Below are 22,155 nucleotides of genomic sequence, written 5' to 3' on the forward strand. Positions count from 1 at the left end.
ATTTCGCACCGCGAATGCGATAAAAAAGAAGTGTAATTTGTATTCAAAACAGATACAATTCTCGTGCCGATAAATACAAGTCTATTTTATAATTTTTAGTTGATACTAATGCCATTTATGAATAATACAGATTAATATAATTAATAAAACATTACAATTCGAATGATGTGATTCTGATTTCTTATGCCAAAAGTTTGTCCGATTTTACATCAAATATTTAAATGATATTTAATTCGACAGAACGATACTGATTGAACAGCCGTAAAACTGAAAAGTAATTTTACACTTGGTAAGGAACACAACCGACAAGTGTCGAAATTGCAGGGGAAACACCAATACACGCTATGAATCAGAGTTTGATTAATCGAAAAATTTAATACAAATCCGAAAACGATCAGGATAATCGCCATAACTACAATTGTATCTACAGAAGGAAAAAAATGCATGTGATTGTAAATTGTATTGATGTATTTTCTATTCCACTTAAAAGTTGCAATCAATTTCAGCATTAACAGAAACATTATATTTTCATTACAAAATCAGTCTTTCTATTAATCAAAATCTAAACCTGATGCCTCGCCACCAACTCCATAAATGAATACGTTTTCTCTTCCATAGATGTAGATATAAAAGTATGATAGTAGTATATTTGGTTGGAACTATAATGCTAACTCTGCTACACTTAACTTAAACAGACAGAATGGATGTTCTTCCGGAGAGCACGATTCAAACTATTTGCAATTTACAGCTAAAAATGAATTGGAAACCAAACATTTTCCAAGGCTGATATGCTAAGATAGGTTATAAATACGTATTGCTAGATGATTTCGCCACTTCCAATATACTCTAGCGAAGAAATATACACTCATATTCAACATAATGTCTTTTAACAATTAGAATTAACTTAATGAAAAATATCGGACGTTGCTGAAAGAGTTTCACTCATCTTTGCTGACAATCACAATTTGCAAAGACGCGCCGCTGCACGCACTTTGCACCGCAATACAATAACTTAATTACATTAATATTAATAGTAAAGTACTAACTTATCGCGCTCCGGGTACACGGCAGACGATACGCTTTGAGCAAATTACATTGTACATCAAATTACACAACAAGTTACGAGTACCGAAGGTAAACATACCCGCCGGTGTTGCTGATGTTGACTTTCGTTTGGTTTTTTGGACATACATAAGATATTTATATTTATATAATAATGCCGTATCTTTACAGTGTGAGTGGAAACTCGAATTGTAATAGACTAGACGCCGCGCTTCATCGTAAAGAAGCCAGTGCGCAATGTAAAAGGTGCGGCGGTCTTCACAAATTTGATTCACGGTCCCTTTGTCTTTCGTTATTTGGATTGGCTCTGCTTGCCATCCTCCAACGACTGCGGCACTGGAAAAACAAATAATACTCGATTTATTGCATGACGCTCGCAGCCTACGATTGCCCCGCACATGATTAACGTTTTCGAGTTGCTAAAGTCTTCGAACAAGCACACACTCTTCGAGTGGTTGTCTGACAACCGGCTCGCGCACACCACTGGTACACGAAGAACGTCTCTCAGTCATGCGCCCCTGGCGTGTGAGTTGTAATCGTGTTGTGGCTAGGCGAATGCGGCGGTTAGCGTATGGTAATTGTAGGAAATGTTACACATTCAATCGACTAGTCTAGTGTCATCGGTATCGACTGCTAGTAGTCGCGCTGGTTCTCCTAGTTTTTCTAAAATCACACAAAATAATCATGTTTAGTGCCACGTGCGAACAATGTATCGTCATGCGGATTAGTGGAAACTAAGAAGCGATGTGGTCGCGACATGCCTTCAAATTGTGTTACAGAGAGTAAAGGGCGTTCAGTATCTCTAAAAGCGGAAGACGCACACGAACGTTAGCAATACATGCACAAACTTTACAATTCTTTTACAGCTACAATGTCAAGCTAATTTACATGCACAAGTTTACAACGTTCGCCACTCCTGTTAATGTCACTAACCACACCAAAATGAGTTTGATTGCAGTGATATTTGTAGTGTTAATTAAATAGTAGAATACTAATAACATACATATAGAAATTATAGCGTATTCTGGCAAATTTGGGTGGGTTTTAGGCAACTACTAGATAATGGCGGGCGTCGTCGTCACACCGTTGGAGGCATCTTCCTGGCCCTCTGCGCACATAACACAAATAATGTTTTAATTACAACATTACGGATTTCATCGCATACTATCAGCTAACATCAAAATGTACATGTTCAACACATACGAAGAGATTCCAACTAGGAAATGTACAACGATCATTATTTACTCGCTAGTTCTAGGTCTATTTCTAAGGTGAATTCGGTAGACCAGTGTCAAATTTACATTCATTCGTCATCGTAATGAAAAGTAATCATTGAGAAGTGAATCTGACACTGAATTATGTTATAACAGGATCCACATAAAAAGTGTACAATCATAGACGCATTCCCTATGGAATTAAGACGATGATCAACCGCTAAACGGGCGACTTTCAAAACGAATTTACAATTACACAATTTTAGCATGCCCCATGCGCCTGTAAGTGACATCACCTTTCACAGCCTCATCAACTCGTCGCCGGTCATCGACGATGAAGAAGGAGTTTAGCAGGAAGAAGAATCCGCCGAGCACCTCAATGAAGCACGTCAGTAGCAAGGCATACTGCAGCGCATGGAAGTCCGACTCCTCGGTGTTCGTAGATGATTTCGAGTCGGATCGAAGTGATACTTTCAGCGCTTCGGATATCTAAAGCAAGTTTGTATTGTATCAAATAAGTTTGTGGTCATTTGAGGATATACTCACGATTCCAATTAAGTAGGGGCTTCCCGCATCGCCCAACGCATGAGAAACAAGCAGTTGGACGCCTTCGGCTGTTGACCTCCTCGTCGGTAACACGACGTACTGTAATTGGCATTAATTTATTATTCAAATCAATGTTAAATTCGAATCAATACACCGTATTGTTAAAAGCATAGTGTATAACTGGTTGCATGCAATTAAGAAGCAAACGAAACTACTGCATTTCACAGCGCCTACGGTTAGATTACCCTACATACATAAGGCTGCAAGCGCGCGCCTTATTCAAACAAGCGTCACTACTTTCTGTTAATCGCATTATCTACTACTTTATCATAAGTTGGGAATTGTTATTAACTTCAAAATTACTGTTAGCAGTTAGACTTAAAGTGGCGCAATGTGAACGTGTTGACTCTTGGTTTCGTTTTGCTAATAATATTCACAAAATTTGGGCAATAGTCAGAGACAGCGATCGAGTTTTGTGCAAGTTTCGTTTGTTCGTATTGCAGCGAGAAATAAAGACGATTAACAATGAAGGGGGTGGGTTCGTGCGAGACAGAAAATGATAGACCACTGGCACTTGATGAGTCGCCAGGGAAGAATAAAAGAATAGAACAAAACAATGATGGAGAAAAATAAGATGGTAATAAAGTGGTTCTTACCAATAGAATGTCAGTGACTATTGCCCAATTGAGATTGAGCGAGACCTGACCAAGGAAGAGCAGTGTGAAACACAGGTACTGATTAATGTCTATAGTGAACATCGCGCCGCAAAGTAGCGGCGCCGACACCAGCAGTCCGCCGGCACATATGAGCGGATCGGCTTTCGGATATTTATGACTCAATTTTTGGCTTAATAAGCAACCCGCCAGAAGGCCGAGAATCCCAGCAACGATCGTTATCGCTCCGAATATTAATGACAAACTGAAACATAGAATCAACACACACAAATATCAAAGCAATTGTTTTAGCAGTTTCAGTAGCGTCGGCAACATGTTAGTAAGATTAGGTCAAAAAAAAGTCAAATAAAAAGAAAACAACGGTAAAACAAATCAATCCTAGAGGGCCGGGCAGCCAATTGCGAAACTCGTCTTTGAGCGGTGGCATGCACGCCTCGCTTACCAGCAGAATATCTGCAACGATGGACCAGGTGAGATTCAGTGAGGCCATTCCGAGGAAGATGCACAGGTAGCAAAGTGATGTGCTGTAAGAGGCGGTTACCAAGGCGAAGTACACCATGGGCGCCGAAAAAAGCAGCGCAAAGCCGCAGATTTCCGGGTCTATGTGCGGATGAGTGAGGCGCAGCCTCTGGGCGATAGCGCTGCCCAGCGGCACGCCGATTAATCCCGCAAACATCGCGATGATCCCGAAATTCAATGACACGCTATAAAAAAAGTTCATTTTGTTCACCATGTTTCAATACTATGCCGGTCCATCACGAACAATTTTAACCATTAGGAATGCTGTAATATCTGAAAGGTAAATGTTGCTTTCCTAAAGATACTAACCTATCTTGGTCGCCACCATTTCCAGAAGCGGCCATTCCCAAATGGAGCAACTTCGGGCCCCACCAGGCCAGCGCTCCAGCAACAAAGGCAACGCATGTGAATCCCATCGTAGACAGGATGAAACTCCGACTAAAATGACACAAAGACATTATTCATATTCTTACAATTAATTACGTAAAAATAACAATCATACTTAATTGACAGTGCTTTGAGGTCCTCCTTTAAAGGGCTAGTGGCCAAATGACCACTTCCTTCGCTCTGACCCCGCTCGGGGTCCTTCAGCACGAAGAGAATCAACAACACAGCCGCAATTCCCAAAATAGGTGTCACCCTTAGCGCGTATTGCCATTCCTCGAGCAATTTTGCTGTTTCCGATCCAACTATGTATCCCAGACCACTGAAAGATATCCATTGTTAATATCAATCATTAAAAAACTTCTATATTGAAAAATCCTTACCTTCCGACTGGGATAGCGAAGTAAAACATCGCCAGCATTTTGCTCCTGTTGTCGCCAACGAAAAGATCACTGATGATCGTCGGCGCAATAGTGGAGTAACTCGCTTCGCCAATGCCAACAAGCGCGCGGAATGTTGTGAAGGCAATGAAATTATCCATGAAGGAGCCGATGAATGTAGTCAAGCTCCAGAGGAATACGCCAAACGCCATTATCAACTTGCGGCTATGCCGGTCGCCCAGATAGCCGAATAACGGCGCGAAGATCATGTAGCTTAGGATAAAGGAAGTCTGCAGGAGGCCGGCGGGGCCATCCCCAATTTTATAGTAATCTTGCACATCTGTCAGAATGCCTGTGGAAAATACAAGAAAATCAGATTTAGTTCAAACTCAAGTATGACTCATAACGCATGATTCGGAATTGGATCAATATGACTAAAGATCATGGATTTTCCGGTTACAGACTTTTATAGTGATGTATCGACAATAAAGAAGCCAAAAAGGAATCATTTCACATCGTCACTTGTATTTGATAGAGTAAAAAATCATTTGCAGTTATTGCGTCGTTGCAAATCATGGAATGACAACAATTTAATTTATGCTAATTCCGCTCGGCACGTTTATATTTACTAGTTTCATAACTAATGCGGATTTGATAACTAGAATTACATCATGCCTGGAATAATAACATACTGCGGTATATATTACTAATAACAGCATGAAAATCACGCCATCAAACGTAAGAAAACCACCTGCTAACTTTCAAATAATTTGCCGCTTGAAATTCTTGCAATAGCCGACGAATCTCAAGTCAGCGGTGATAACAGCGTGCCAGGATTAAATTTTATCATCGGGTCATGTTGATCCGGCTCGTGTTTTGCAAAAGTGTCGCGATGGTCCAGACTCCTACGCAATCACCGCTCAGGCCACTTTATTAAACAATCACGACGCAATCGCTGCAATAATAGTTGCCTAGTCCCGAATGCCAACGCAGCGACGTCATAAATCACAATCTACAATACGAAAGCCTATGTGGCAGTAGAGATAACTAGAATAAGCAGAATCGTAATCTACAATGCGAGTGCGACACTTGATAAATACGGTTTTGTTTGCACGCTCATTACCGAACTTACTTACTAAGCGCTGTGCAAAGCATTCCGCGCTAAGATGAATGAACTTGTACGGTGTACAACTCGGCCACGGTGTGGAAAGTATTACTATGTGCTACTGTGGAGTAATCTGATGAATGCGTGTGGTATGTTTACGAACTATACGGTACTCGACGGTTCTGGCAGCACATTTTCATTCGAATCGTTGTATGTAGGTAGCAGTGGGACCCATAAGCCAAAGAGTTCATTTAATATTTTTTGAACTATCAATTTCTTGCTCTAGTTCGCGAAAAATATTAAATCACAGGTTACAGACTCTATTCAAGCGAAATAATTAATATTTTATAAGTACTACTTTCTTATTTAAAAGAGGATTTGCAAATCATTTAATAATAGTTTCAAAATATCCGCTTTAAGTACCAAATGATAAAAATAAAAATGTGGCGCAAAATCAAGTTCCAAATCGGTTTACAACCAAATTTACTATGCCACAAAAACCTTTTTATTTTTAAATCGACTAGTTCAAAGTCCACCGAATGTCTAGTTCAAATGCCTCTCAAATATCGCTTGATTCGTTAAACTAAATGAGTTGATAAAAGCGATGATAATATAATTCCCTAATATTTCACACGTTTTCCCACTTCGAACTTCCGTATCGCCTCGAGTCAATTGTAATAAACGAGACCTAAGTAAGTGGGCGAACAATGAAAATTGCGCCCGTATCTCGAATCTTCGAGAACTTCGCGTAAGTGCCGCTCGTGCAGCATTCAAAAGTAGAAAGCAATCGCTCTCCGACAAATGCGCCTCGTGTTCGGGCTCGGATTTCAAGTAGCGCGCCACGTCCTCTATGATGTGAACGCACTGCGGAAAATGCACTTGTAATAATCGCCCGTCCGGTGGTACCTACTACCAGTTGCTTGCGCAGTCGTCAATGCAAAGGTCACGTTTAAATAACGCCGCACAAGCATGCATCCTCAAGCCCTCACAATGAGCGCGAACGATAACGAAGCGAATAGGAAACGTGCACTCGTGCGAGTTATAAAATTATTTCTTCAAACACTCGTCGGCGGCGTACGAGAGATTTGGAAGACGGCCGTGCTTGGGATTTAATGGTTTTACATTAGCACCTTTCTGACCCTAGCTAAAATCTCACCGCGCTTGCAAGATGCAAGAGCGTTAAAAGGTCTGAAAGATCAAGTGTCGTTTCAATCATTCAAAAATTCCACGCGCTGCGGCCCTCGGTGTAGGGTTTAATAAAACGTTAGGTATGTCGGGCGAGTGCACACGGCGAGAATAGAGTGTTATTGCCAAGAGCACTCTTTTTTATTGCTCTTAACGGCTACGCGCAGATAGATGTTACCGATAATCGGATGAATCGCATTAAATTTGAGTTTCATTGGTTTCACTGTACGTTAATACCGTATTGATGCTATTAAGACATTCATAGACATACAAATGAGTAGGAAGTTTCTGGATTTTTTTTTTGTTAATCAATGAAATATTTTCCACACAAGGCTACTTACCATATGTAGTAGTTCATATACATTATTCGCATAAATTTGACATACAAATCAAAATGTTTCATTGTCTTTCATGCAACAAAGTAATTCAAAAGTGCATTATATGAAAATATTGTTTAAACGTTTAAACTTGTTTTTTACAAATTGAATAACATGCATGACTATCAGTTGTCTTCTTTTTTCTCTTCCGGTTTCTTATGTTCTTCGCGGGTCCATAAAATAAAAGCGTTTTCACTGAAATTCGTGTTTAGTCGAATTACTAATAGGTTAAAGAATTAAGGTATGCAAATATCAAATATTTGCGTTTGATGTCTGTCTGATTTCGCAAATAAACAAGTAAACAACACTCCAGACAAAACAAGCTAATCTACAAGTTAAAATGGAGATTTTCGACCAATGTGTCAAAAATTGAAACGAGAACGGGTAGGAATTATTAAAGTGGTAATAACAGACCGTTTTTCGTACCTGTCTGTTAGCATCAATAGTGAACGTACCCGCTGACAGAAAATGAAACCAATGAACTTACCAAAGTGAATAATAAATAGCATAACAAGCGATGGTCGGTCGGTCGGTCGGTCGGTCGGTCGCGGAGCGCTCCAATTATATACTTTTGAATACAGTCTTACTTTTACACGCCAAACCTATCCAGTCAATAAACTTTCGTCGATATGTTCCCATTTTTTTCGAACTCTATATACATTATTATGCTTCTTCAGTAAAAGCAGTAAAATTTTCCCGCCTGCATTAGATTTCCGAGGGGGAAAACTGATATGAGAATAAGAAAGAGCATGCGAACAAAAAGTTGCGCCAACAACAACTTAAGTGTAATATAAGCTAACGTTTTGTGCGAGCTTTGTGCACTGCAAACATGAGATGGAAGGCAACGAAAAGAAGGTCAAAATATATTAAATCCGGGTGGGATAGGTAGGCAAAAGCACGGTTGGGGGGCTGTTCATGAAAAAGACATGACACGACCGAAATCACGCACGCCAGACGCACACACAACGCGCGATTGCACGCGCCGGCACGTGGCGGAACGAGGCAATAACAAGGCGCGCCGGCGTACAGAAATTGCACTCAATATTTGAGGAGATGAGGAGTTGCGGAAGTTATTGCAGTGCATGAAAGTTAAAACGGCCGACTACGGAATGGAATTGAATGCCGGCTGTCGCGAAAGGCAGGCGGAAAACGCCGGCGTGCTGACGGTGGTGAAGTCGCGCGAAACAGATGCGAGGCGTGAAAATGGAAAAGTGGCGAGATGAAAAGACGTGATCTCGGCGCGGAGGGTGCATTATAAAGTGATATATCGGTGGCAATTATTCTTCTCGGCGCGTTTCATGAAAGCAAGTTCTTTGCAAGAGTTGAATTGAAGGCACTTGTTTGGGTCTGCAGCCGGGCGCGACCAAAATTGCTACGGCAACACACTTGGAAAATAGAAAATTGTAACAGCAGCAATTTTATAAACAAAATTGGGTTTTATCGGCATATGAGAGAATTGACAAGATTAATTTTTGAACAATGCGTTATAAAAATAAAATAAAATAGAATAAGAAAACTACTCTCTTATTTCTTGTAGCTAGAATTCCTGCAATTTTAATTTGTAGGAATGAGAAATGCTTTAATGCTTTAAAACTTTTACGAAATTTCGTAAATTATTATAAATTACACTTTCTGACTAGCGGACAATCTGAGTTTCTATGAAAAAAATGAAAATATGGCATAAAATCTCACGAAACTCATCAAACAAACTTTTATTCATCATCAGATGATACTGTTAAACATATTTTATTACGTCGCAGACCTGCACATTTCTTTAGATGAGAATAATACGAATTGGCTTGAATAAATATGTAAACCTCCATCTTCCTGATGGAAAGTAAACAAAACACTCCTTTTTATCAGACGACCGAGAATATTTCTTGGAGAAATGTTTTGTTTCCCTACTTCCTCACTTTTTCTTGCCTTCGCAGAAAATTTTATGGCCGCAACATTCTACGAGTGTGTCCCCTCATTTGTTCTTTGCATAAATGTATGTCATTTCCCGGAAGTTTCTTCAAGAAAATTACAAAAAAATATGAGAAGAATAAACAACAAATAATACGAAATTCAGGAAATACACCAGACGTAAAATAAAATAAATTCACCGCTATAAACGGCAAACTGTTCGAGATGAATATACATAATTCCAATAACGTCGTGGTCGACTTTCATCGGAGCCGCAACGGCAACATTTTCATATGTCGCAAAATTTGCACAATTTTTCGCTCGATGGTTTTGGGACCTTTCGTCCTACCCCTTGGAGACACATTCTTTCAACGCGTTCGCACTCCCATTCGAGTTTTATGTGCGCGGGATGCATGCACACAATGCAAATAATTCGCGAGTCTCGCACAGAACGTTAAGATTAAATTTGCGAAGTCGGGGCTAGTGCGAGAAGCATTGCGCCCAAAATGAAATGTCGTGTTTGGCCAGTGCGCAAACATTGCAACCCTAATATTTGCGACTTCCGGGAGGATAAACACGTCCGGCAGGCTCATATGCTCATCCCCATGAAGAGGAAAATTCTTGTTCCCAGCGCGCACCAAACGAGATGATTGCTGTGAGATGGCGAGTCATACGCACGCCATCCGGGACGGTTTTGCCAGGCAGAATCATGCAGTAAACGCATGAGTCTCGAGCGTGCACGCACGTCCACCGCAGGCATAAGCGCGGCGTGGGGGCGGAAAGAAAGGGACGTTCGTAAAAATAAAAACAACTAGAGTGCCACGGACACATGGGACTCGGCGACAAAATTGTGAATACGGCGGGGGCGGTTAGCGCCCCTGGAAACTCAATTTGCAGCCTTTCACGAACAGCAACACGCACAATTTTGCAAGTAGCGCGCATTTTGGCTCGAGTCAAATTTTCAGCGCACATGAGACGACGGGGAAAGTCTGTTTTCGGCGTGGGGAAATAATAGCGTGTTTAGCAGTTTCGCTTCACATGTATAACTTTGCGCAACAATCTCGCAATGCGTTAAGTAAGAGCGGATATAAATATCAAATGCAGCAGAGCACAAACGGGAGTGATGGATAGATATACAGGTGCATTTTACTTTCAGTTTCCTACCACGTATTACAAAACCAGTGCCAACATGCATACATGCGCATAGTCTAACAGCATCCAAAAATGCAGATGTTATCGTGCATCTTCCTGTGAAGTGCCTCGCCCCTAACCACTCTACAATCTACCACGATTTGATTTAGAATGAGGCTACACGTATTATAATTTCATAGGAAACCATCGTTTGATTTATGAATAGACCTTTAAATGGAATTATTGAAGTACACAAAGTGCCCTATTAAGATTTATGATAAACTACATCTCTTTATGTCTGCGTATATATCACAATCGTTGTCTAGACCTAAAAATGTTTTTTTTTATATTAAAAAGAATTTTGTAATTCAATTTTTTTAGAAAAGTTATTTAAATTAAAAAAAGATTTGCTGTTTAAAAGAACTCTTTAGTAACTTTGATTCAATATTACAATTAATTTTTAGGGGTTGAAAAGTTTGCGCCACCCAAACCGACGAAACGTAATCCCATGCTTCCGCAGTGACTCATGCACGAACCGCGATACAAAATTTGAATTACACTGCAACGCGTGAAAAAAGCAACGTGGAAAGTAAGCGAAGTGCGTAGGGCGCGCGCATGGGCCGCGCCAAAGGGCTGGGGATTGCCGGGCGACGACCAAGACCACCCGCCGGCAGAAATTGCTTTCAGTAAATTATAATACCGAAGGCAGCAGAAAACCGGACGACACGACCAGATACACCCCCAGACAATCTACTGATGATGATTTTTGGACGAGAATCGTGGTGGTGAAAGCGCCACAAACGTGCTTCCGACAGAATACATCCTATTACTTAAAGTCGAAAAATGTCACGACCTGTGTTTGAACAAAGTATGAGTGACGTTAAGAATCCGCGCCAGAACACCAAAAAGAACCTCGCAAGTCTCTACAATACAGTAACTTTTGCCATCACTTAGTAAAACGTGAAGATTGGCAGCTTCTTAACGTGTTTATCGCCAACCACCAGACACGCCATGCCGCCTTCACTTTCTGTCCGTCGTTTCCCGTACACAAGCCGCATTTAATTTTCATAATTAACACGAAATGAAAAAGTTAGGGAGATGTCATTTCCCTGCGATGTCGGCTTCAAGTTTTTAATTGACTTCGAAATTGGAAAATTACAAAAGTTTTTCTGTGCAAAAACGCGTGCTGCGGTAAGTAACGTACTCGTACTGTAAACACAATGGACGTGTAAAAAAATCTGATTGATGTATTGTGTGTTTGTGCACATGCCGCACATCGCCTCGCGCAGGTCGACAGCGTAAAATTATGACATGGACATGAAAAGCACATTATTATTAGACGCCCAGCGAGGTGAAGCTAAATGGGTGCATATAAGTAACAAGTATTTATGAACATGAACGTATGCGCCGCGTTCGTACTGGCGACTGTTACGTAGCTCGCTGCAATTGGTGCTTGTGTCGATCGTCCGATCGGCGTAAAATTATCCTTTCCAATTTGCCAATTTCCCGACGACCTACTCGTGCACAAATTGCAACAAATGCTGTTTGCCATACATTTCAATCTATGCGGCAATATTCCACAAACTTCGGATATTATTTTATGGAATTAATCACGTTTCTGGTAGTTTTTGGTTATAAATCAATTATTTTCAAAATGATTCACAATTTGCCAACGAAAAAGTATTTTTAGCTTTTACAAAACGTTATCAATATACACGTTAACATTTTTAAACATTTTTTTTTACTCAATACCTACCAATATTTATTTTAAATTAAATCATTTCTGTCACATCGCTGTTATTCTATGGATTATCATTAATCATTTTCTGTACCTACATAAACATAGGAGTGGAAATTTTATAAATTACTATTTCATGCCACTAATAGTACTAACTTTAAATTCATATAAAATATTACACCATTTCCAGAATTTGAAAATTAGCTTAAGAAATATTTTAGACACTAGTTTCCGGACATATTAAATATGTATATTTACATATTTAATAAACCATACAAAACACTACCCCTTTTTTCTATGATATTGATAAAACTAAATGATTAAAAATAAAACCTTGCCACATGCATGAAATATTTTTCTATGTAAAAAATAATAATTTTTTTAATGTCGCATAAAAAATAGTTGTACGACCCTGAATCCGTATAAACATTGCACATTTTTGCCAGATGCTGTCTGTAATTGAATAAAATGATTGATGTTCATTGAAGGAACTGTGTTATAGGCCGTGATTGCGACGACCCGTTGCAATTGTTCACACAATCAGTATAATTCTATAATTAAATTCCTCAATTAATATCAAATATTATAGAGCTGTCAATTCGAGACGCTTTCTTGTTTGACATGCTGTGTGCGTGTTCGCGTGTCGCAACCAGAATTTTACAAAAATATAACCTACGAAACGAAAATTGCATACTTATTTATATTAAAACTAAACGTTTACGGAAAATTGGTTTAACGAAAAACAAAAATATGCACAACGAGGTAAAAATTAATCGTGGGCATCGTACATTATGTTCAGCCCTTCGTAAACAATTTCCCATTACTATAAAATATGCATTATGCACCATGTTTACATAATCTCAATAGATATGAAACTTATTATTCTGCACGGATAGTAGGGTGTTATCTGCTTAGTGCAAACTTCCTGCTCCCTTTCAAAGGTTTATTCCCATCGATGTCACTAGACCCGTGGCGCATACCTACTACATATAATCGCTTCTATTCATAGAAAATCGTACGATGTCTGCGTCGAACACGATTCGTGCAAGTTTCTTTTCCCGCGCCGAGATGAAAATAAACATAAGTGCGCGATCGCTACTGTAAGCCATACGCACACTCACTCAACGTATCAATTCAGTTGGTTTCTCGTCCCAACTACCGCGGTTGTAGTTTGTTGTGACGAGCAGATGCGTTTTAAAACGCTGTTATTTATTGACGCACAAAATAAATCGCCCAAAACGACAACGAGCAGATTTTGATAATTTCGCAATACATACATACGCTTTTATTATTATTACTATCAGCCGGTTATTTATACTGCAATTGAAAAGCGACGGATGGATGTCGTCACGAGATCGTACGATCCACTCGACACGAGTACTTGAAAGCTTGCAACACATGCGAAAAAAACACGTATTCATTTAAAAACGAAAAACCCGCGTTTGTGCTAATGAAAATTTGTTAACTCAGCCCGAGATTAATCGATAAAACACGTGTGATATCAAGCTAATCAGTCTGATCGAAAACATTCCTGTTAACTACCAGCAAATATCATTGTAACTTCTTGGCAATATTCAATATGACGCATTGTATGTGTTTACCGATGGTAATGCATAATAAATATTTTAACCTTGTGCAACGCTACACGTTTAATTAGTGTAAACAATAACAAATAACACGACGCATGTTTAAATCGTCGTAAATGTTTTTAATTTATGGAATCATCGTGATTCGGCATTATCTGCACGTAAGTGAAACTGAAAATTGTGTCTTGACAAATTGTATACGCCAATTCAATTGTCAGCGCAATTAATAATTATTAAACATGTGAATTATGACAGTAATAAATACATCAGGAAGAAGATTACGCAATTTGCAAGTAATAATGAAGGACCTTAAATGCAACATCACGATAAATAACAAAAACCGACTTCAACAGGAACAATGTACAAGATCATTAACGTTTTGATTAGTTTTTCTCAGTTTATTGCATTTGTAAACAATAGTTACCTGTGTAATTTGATTTACGAGAAATGAACATTTTTCACACAATGCATCACGGCAGAAAATTTTGCTTGTGGATCGCAGTTGTGCAAACTGACATTATTCACATTATTTCTGCAAACAAGATACAAGATACTCATCTTTATCAGTTAAGGTATACATCAGGATATCCCTATTGTATCCATTAGTGAATAATGCATTACACAAACTTTAAACAAATATTTATCTCAGACTGGTAGATATATAAGTAAACAGAATGTAAATCGCGTGATTTTGTTTTGCATGGTTTAATGCACGTTTTTCGCGTGTTATAGTTTTATTTTTGAAGTTGACCGACCAAAATTTGGGTCAAGGCGAGTGCTGTGAGTACTCATTTTGTACTGTTTATAGTTTGCTGATGGATGATAATTGGCGTGAGTCAAACTGTCTACACTAAACTCTAAAACAGACGAAAAGGAGAACATACGGGAAGATGGAATTCGCGTAAAACCTGGGCCAACAATGCTGCACTCTGAAAGATGGGTATAATAGCATGAAACAGATATAACCCACCTAAACTTGTATTTCAATGCCAAAGATTGAGTGAATTTATAAATAGACTTGGATGATTCGGTTAACAATGTGTACAAAGTCCACTTTTCAGGTGGTTAACTTAAAAATTGGGATAGAAAGTTTTTTTTCTCTCAAAATCAAGGAAATATCGAGGTTTAACATTCATTTTCGCTTATAAATAAATTACCAAACATTAAAAAAACAATTAAAATAAAGATTTACCCATAAACAACAAAAATTTATGATAAAAATAGCAATTAACACAATTATATTGAAATAATTTTTATACCTTTGGAAAAATTGCTCCCTACTTGTGAAATTGCACTCAAAAAATGCGTCAAAACACAAATTCAAAGAATAAGCCTAAGCAACGATTCAGTTTTTGTACTTTATCCAACATTTGATTCTTAATTTAAATTTGTAATAGTAATGCCTAATGGCTAGCAATGCAAATGATAATAAATCATCACAGAAAAGGGGAGAGGATCGAGATGAGCGAACATCAATTAGAAATTCATGACGTTGATGAGTGGCACGCGTTGGCAACGCATTGTCGTGTCACCATCGCCACCGCAGCAACAATATGCTCATTGTGCGGCGGCGTGTTTGCTGCGTCCCTCGGGAGCACCGATGCTCATTCGGGGCGGGCGAATGCGCTCTCCCTATTTATCGAAACAAAACACTCTCTCGACGCATCCGCGCGCACAATACCCGTTTTGCACTCCCGTTAATGACGAGCGTGTTTCCATTGATGTCCGTCATTTATTAGATCGATCACTTTGCATCATTTCACATTCAAAAACACTCAAAACCGCAAACAATAAAAAACGCTCTCATCCGAAAACCGCAGATAATGCAAACGAAATTCTAAGGAAATTTCTACTCAAATATACCAACTAATAACAAAATTGTTAGATGAAGGTGATCTGCAATGGGGCATCGAAGTCCACGTGCCATCCACGTGCTTTCCGCTAGTTAAACCACTTTGATACTCGCCCATTGCGCGCACGTTCGACGCGCTAACGACGATTTAGTGCTCTCCACGGTACTCAATGAGGACCAGCGATCATATATACGGATGCAACGAACGCAAACACTCATCAAGGCATTGCTATTGTACGAATAATAGCGCACAATTCACAAAATTGCCGGGCTTGCGACACACGCTCGATCATCTCAATATAGCAAAGGGACGCAATATGTTGCCAGGACAACACAAATACACAACCCTGACACCAGACCCTCTGTTTTTGGCACGTGGTAATGATCATATATTGCATTTGTGTTTTGTACTCTAAGAATTTCGGAAATATTCCAAAACTACGAAGTGCTGCACATGTCTAAATTTAAATAGCCACCCTAATTCGACGAGGACACTGGCTTTGGTAATTGCGGTCGCGCTGTAAATAGTTACTTTCTATTCATTGCGTCCACATCGGAATAGAAAAAAAACCACACGAAACGGCAGGGTGGAATACTCCGGGTTCATTTCGCCCTTTCATGCGTTTTGTTTGCACATTGCTGTGGATTCTCGTGTGCGAATGATTTAGTTTAATCAAACCGCACAGGACGACCGAACCACGAGCGATAAATCTAAACGCAACAAAAGGGATGTTTTAAGCGCCCATATGTTGCATTGAAACACGACAGCGTTGAATAAACAACCCACGAACTCGGACTCTCCAACAATTAGCTAATTAGTTTATCACCACCGTAAAGATTCAAAGATAATATTTTAGAATTTGATGCATACGATGCCTTGAATTTAATGTAATAATATTGTTTCGGTGCGGGTGCGAGCACCGGCGCAATGTTGTGAGTGTAAATTGCCCTTAGTGATGGCTGGTTAAGCAATTTTCGAGGGGTATTCACCGCGTAGGGTAAACAGGAAGGCAGCCGAGGGTTGTTTTCTCCACGAAATCTAAACACTGGTCCAAATGCACGTCGCTGCAAGCAGTTCGCCTTACGTTTTGATAAGATACTCAAAATATTTTCATTACAAAATGATAAAAACAAAAACAACGAATACGAAATACTTACTACGTAAACTGAGACTGAAATTACATCTTCGCGGGCACGCGGGCAGTATAATAGGCGTGTAATAAGATTAAACGAAATTATATTGCTCTGGGGATGCGTAAATAACAATTTTCTGCGTGCGGGCAGCATCCTCGATGCATCAGGCGTGAAATATGGAAATACATTTGCAAGTAGGAAGTTGGCGGGTAGGCAAACGCGTGCAATAATCGTAAAACACTCCACGGCGCATAAATTTTCGTTAATCGCGCCGCAATGCTCGCCGAAATCGCGAAATTCTGATAGGAAATTGCCGTGTAAATCATAACAGTTCTCAGAACAATGTCTATACAATACAATTTTTTTTAGAAAATCACACCTTCAACAATACTTAAATCATGCAATCGAGTATAGGCAGAAGCGCAAATCTGCTATTATTATTATTATTGTTATATCCTGATATTATCAACATGCATGAATCTTATTTTTGTTTTGTAAATATACGAAAGCACTTAATCAACTTCGGCTTGACACTGACCTTTCACTCATTAAGATCAAAACTGCGCTCAGTAAACTGATTTAGCAACAATAAACCGAAATAACTTCTCCGCGCCGGAACATTTGACAATATTTAACTGAAATTATTCTATTATTCTTTTATCATCTCTTAAATCGAGCTAGAAAAATCGCAGAACATAATACAATTATAAAAGTTCAATAAGTCGATCAATTATTTATATTAAACAGCAATTGAGCGTCTTGTCGACATGTTGGCGCGTCAATTATTTATTTATGCATTGGATGTGGGAAGCAAGACATAACGAACCTAACGAATGTCAAATAAACGACCTTTGTCTGACACCTAGCAGCGAACACATCATTAGGCTCATCATTGCCGATTCATTGTTATACGACAGTGAATCTTCCAATCCATCCGAAAGTCTAGTATTAATTCACTGGCTTATTAAAGGCACCAATCGACGAAATCTAAACGCTTAAACATTTATCAATTTCAACATGCTAAAATACCTAAATTATTCAGTAATACTCGGACGAATCGTATGACGCAGCGTTGCCCGACGCGGCAATTTACCGGTCAAAGACATTTATTTTATTCATGTCGATGAATACACGAATAAACAAACTAGCCACCGCGAATCGAACTTGGTTGTTGGTGTGTAAATAGTTTTACTTGCTTTTTTGCTAACATTGCGATGTATGGTTATGTGTGTTGGAGTCTTGTTCAAGTTCAAGTCCCCAGGCGCGTGATGATCGACTTTCCGCGAAGTCCTCAAAATTTATAGCGCTACAAATGTCTATATTCCATTTTACCCAGAATTGCATTTGCATACTTCCTTACTTTCTTGCTTCTTCGATCCATCGATCCATGTAAAATTTTAAAGTTTGTGTGGATGTCGAGTAGGTTGAAAATGACAATCAGAAATCGTAATTAACTAAAGTAATAAGTACAGTTCAGGTAATATTCATAATGTAATACGAAAGTCGTAAAAATTTGCTCTGCTAATAGCACCAAATGCCAAATATCGACGTGCAATGTTTTTACTTTCGGCATTATCTAATCCGGGTTTGTTATCGGCTTTGCGCAAATGCGTTGCGAATTTATTTTCGGCGCAAAACAATTATAATTAATGTAATTGATATGGGCAATTTTTAAGGTTATCAACATTTGTGTGGTGTGTTGTGTTGGTGGTGCTAAATATTGTGGCTGACAGTGGAATCTGAAGGGTATTTTCGATTTCAAATTTACGGCCGCTTGATTTATGTAAATTGAAAATATAAACTACCCCCAGGCGCAACAAACCCCGAAACTTGTTTTGGCTTTAATCGATTTCATTTATTTTAGGATGTATTTTGTTGGCAGCATTAATGCTACAGTGATTTATTGCATTTCTGTGATAATTACTCACAAGCAAATGAATACAAAATAAACTTTTGATCAAATTTGGTTCCTGGCAACAATGTTTCAATGTATCTAACAAACTAATAGGTCTCTACTTCATAGTAAAATCAAAGTAAAAGAAGAAAGTTTGGAGAAAACAACCATGTCTGAGAATGTGTTTTTTTTTTCCTGCAAATGTCTAGCCAACTCTAGATATTAATTACGAGTATATTACATTTTATAAAATAATAAAAATTCCCATTGCAAAAAATAACAAATAAACAAATCAGATATCAATATTCCTCAGACTTTTATCAATGTATACAATCACTGAAATTAGTCAATGTCGATATCAATTGAGGTTTAATCATTTCACAATTTCAATATGTAATTAATAAGATTAAAAACAATGTTTTAATTAAATGTGGCATCATACGATTTGTACAATAAAATAATTAATAATTCGCGACTCATAGTGCAGCCGAATTACGAGCATAATATTGATTTCCGTGATGATAACCGAATAATTAAATCGACCAACTCGAGTGACTCTGCAATATGAAAAATTATACACCTTGAGAGGTCAGGCCAAAGCCGTCCACAGAACAACACACAACCAAAGCAACGACTGCGTTCGCATTGCAATTTGACGTAGGGTGATTGAAGCGGTACACAACGCAATAGGAATATTGTCATGCAATCGGCATAATTATGCCCACAGACAGCGTAATTGACGATTGGCGAGCGAGCGAATCGACTTGCTTTAAACAAAACGCGGACGCGCGAGACTTTTACAACTTTCCTTTCTCGCATGATGTTTGCTGGCACGGACATCGATTTTCACCTTGCCACAAAATGAGTTTGAAACGCAAACACTTTGACAATCTTATCAAACACATACCAATATGATGAACAGTAAAGATTACTTAATCTATTAATATTGTGACAGTGAATTTGCTCATTGGAGCATTAATCCCGCATTGATTATGGGGTTATTCCAGTTTCAAACATCATGCATTGTATTTAAAATAGCAATTAAGATATATGTCATGTAATACCTTATAGCGATAAATTGCGACTCATTTACTTCTAATTCTAATAACTTATGTGGGGCCATTCAATTATATTTCACACAATTGTGTTTAAAATCTATTCTGATAATAATTTGGCAAATTGAATATTATCATCAGAATTTACTAGTAAAAATGCCACAGCTTAGATTATTCAATTGATATTTTCACTTAGGATTGTTTTATATATAAAATCCAAAAAACTGTTCAATAACATCAGCTAGAAAAGCAATACTCTGGCATTTGGGAATTGTTAACACTAATTTTTATCTCCAATTCGAAAATGAATCATTAAATCTGAAAAACAAAAGTTTTTCTTCAAATATATCGAAACCTATTGGAAATTTAGTTTATTGCACAGAAAATAAAATATTAATTGATCGACGATTCCTCAAAAATAAACAACAATTTATAGACAATAAGTAATGCCAAACATGAATATAAAAATCCCTAACATAACACGATACCAAATCAAAAAGTGGAATAAAATATTCAAATATTCCATAGTACTCATAAAGTCCGCAATAGCAAAACATTCCAATATTGTACAAGTAAAGATACTGTGAACATATACGATTTACGTTAAGTGTGATACTTATACGAGTACACATTGAATCATTAAATATACACCTTTTCTATGAATAACAAGGCGATATTTCCATTCCTACGACAAAGTATGCGACATAAATCGCGTAAAAAGTATACGTACGTAAAAAGCTTACAGTAAACCTAAAGTTGGTTGACTTCTGAGGGTATTAAGTCGCGTGTCAGTCAGACTGGAAGTCGTACAAGAGCAAAAAAGCGAATGAGTGAAAGTTGGAGTAATTACACCTTCCTAGTTCGACGATGAGTGCATAAAAACGTTAACTTCTTTCAGACTTCAAAAATTAAATTTAGCACGCATTTTTTTGTTTTGTTTTGAAATAAGAGCTATATTTTACACTTCCACTTCTAGAACGCAAGCAATTCCAGAAATGGCGTGACTTCAACCGAGTTTTAAATTCCAGCACCAAGAACGAAACTCATACTATTTATAAGTTCGATTAATCATACCGATCGGAAATAGAACGATTGGCATGTTGTGATTTAAGTCCACGTGGTGTTGCCAGCACCGCAGAAATAATTAAAAAAAAAAAACTTTTTAAATCGAGCTGCAAGAATCACGTGATTCTTAAAGCATGTGTAAAAGTAAACTGTTGCCGTTGAAGAGGATGGAGGGAAAGAAGTGGGACCGACCGGAGATGAGACGTGGCCGCCTGCAATTAGCACCTACCTGCCAAGGTGAAGCGATCCATGTAGTTGATCAGATTGACGAAGCAGAGGATGAGGATGGCGACCCATTCCATGCGTTTGATGTCCCGCAGGGTGCCACCGCCGGAGACGGCATCATCTCCGCGCTGCTCGCCGTGGCGCATCAGCTGCTCCTGGGAGTTGTTGGGAGCGATTGCGGGCGGCATGTTCTTGAACTCCTTGAGAACGGTCACACTTTGTTTACTATTGAGGTCCTGGGCCGGCATGCTACCCTCTCGCTCACGCGCCGCGAGCACACACGTTGTTCACCGGCAAACGGGCAAGCAGCGACTGATCGCGATACGCACGCCGGCCGTACGGGCATGCAACAAATGCCGGTCGCCGGTGTGCGTGTCGACGCGAGCCGCGCCGGCCCGGAGCACGGAGCCGCGGGGCGGTGCGCCACGCGGGCCGATCTCGGCAGATGAGAGCCAGCAGTTTGCGTTTGCCGCCTCTGTGATCACGCGTGTGCGCAGCCGCCGCGCGCGATATGGAGTATGCAAATAAACAAACTTACGGATGGATTGTAGGGAGTGACAGCGAACGGTCTGCGGCGCGGATACTCACCGCCGCGTGGACGCTATGTGTTTTTCACAGGCGGCACTCGGCGGACGCTTTTTTTCCAACGCACACGAGAACTAATGTGTGAGCGTCAGACGCCAAAAGCGGCGTGTCGGCCGTGAGCGGTTAGGCGCGTACGCGCGTGCGCACGGCTGACGCAAGATCACCTGATTCCGAACTCCGTTATCGTGTCGATTATATTCACGGCCCATATGCGCGCTAAACCGGCTATTCGCTGCTGATGCCGCACGCTGCACTTGCTAGCGTCGCACAAACACTATGGGAGCCTCGGGAGCTCTTCAAATAAATTAAAAAAATAACTTCAGAAAAACGTCAACTTGCAGTAAACATAAAAACATGACACACCGAGCGTTACTGATCGCATGAATCGAATGATTCACGCAATTCTCACATTACACGTTGACAACAAATAGCTGAATTGTGCTAACAACCGTCGTTGTAATATAGGCAACGCAACGCACGTCAAACTTTCCATTCACAATTCATACTTTTTAAAGTTTTATATTGTGATGTATGCAACC

General features: G+C 39.3%; 1 protein-coding gene across 5 annotated transcripts; it reads right to left on the reverse strand.

Moving 5' to 3' along the window:
* Positions 1 to 447: 447 nt before the first annotated feature.
* Positions 448 to 21,963, reverse strand: spin (Protein spinster). 5 transcript variants are annotated; one of them, XM_065304436.1, is made up of 9 exons: positions 21,570 to 21,963; positions 21,036 to 21,231; positions 4,783 to 5,131; positions 4,518 to 4,721; positions 4,325 to 4,453; positions 3,479 to 3,740; positions 2,823 to 2,921; positions 2,573 to 2,765; positions 448 to 1,725 (listed from the first exon to the last, which is right to left on the reverse strand). In XM_065304436.1, exons 2-9 carry the CDS (start codon positions 21,217 to 21,219, stop codon positions 1,661 to 1,663), a joined length of 1,485 nt encoding a protein of 494 aa, XP_065160508.1. In that variant the 5' UTR covers positions 21,220 to 21,231; positions 21,570 to 21,963; the 3' UTR covers positions 448 to 1,660. The 5 variants fall into 5 exon arrangements, with proteins under 5 accessions (XP_065160508.1, XP_065160425.1, XP_065160347.1 ...); XM_065304353.1 differs by lacking the exon at positions 21,570 to 21,963 and adding an exon at positions 2,066 to 2,170 and having other exon boundaries at positions 21,036 to 21,498; XM_065304275.1 differs by lacking the exons at positions 3,479 to 3,740; positions 21,570 to 21,963 and adding an exon at positions 3,939 to 4,200 and having other exon boundaries at positions 21,036 to 21,504.
* Between the last annotated feature and the right edge of the window lie 192 nt (positions 21,964 to 22,155).

The sequence above is a fragment of the Atheta coriaria genome, unplaced genomic scaffold, assembly GCF_025399875.1.
Source record: "Atheta coriaria isolate IRGN ID8LTWV9N9 unplaced genomic scaffold, Caltech_Dcor_3.1 hic_scaffold_1_pilon, whole genome shotgun sequence".
Lineage (NCBI taxonomy): Eukaryota > Metazoa > Arthropoda > Insecta > Coleoptera > Staphylinidae > Dalotia > Dalotia coriaria.

What these genes read in the sequence shown, in the direction of transcription:
- spin (XM_065304275.1), bottom strand. Translation starts at nt 21,279, where the DNA reads ATGCCGGCCCAGGACCTCAATAGTAAACAAAGTGTGACCGTTCTCAAG. An exon ending in CTCAAAGCACTGTCAATTAA is followed by an intron (nt 4,454 to 4,517) that starts GTATGATTGTTA and finishes GTGTCATTTTAG; the next exon opens with TCGGAGTTTCATCCTGTCTA. An exon ending in GCCCCTACTTAATTGGAATC is followed by an intron (nt 2,766 to 2,822) that starts GTGAGTATATCC and finishes AACTTGCTTTAG; the next exon opens with ATATCCGAAGCGCTGAAAGT.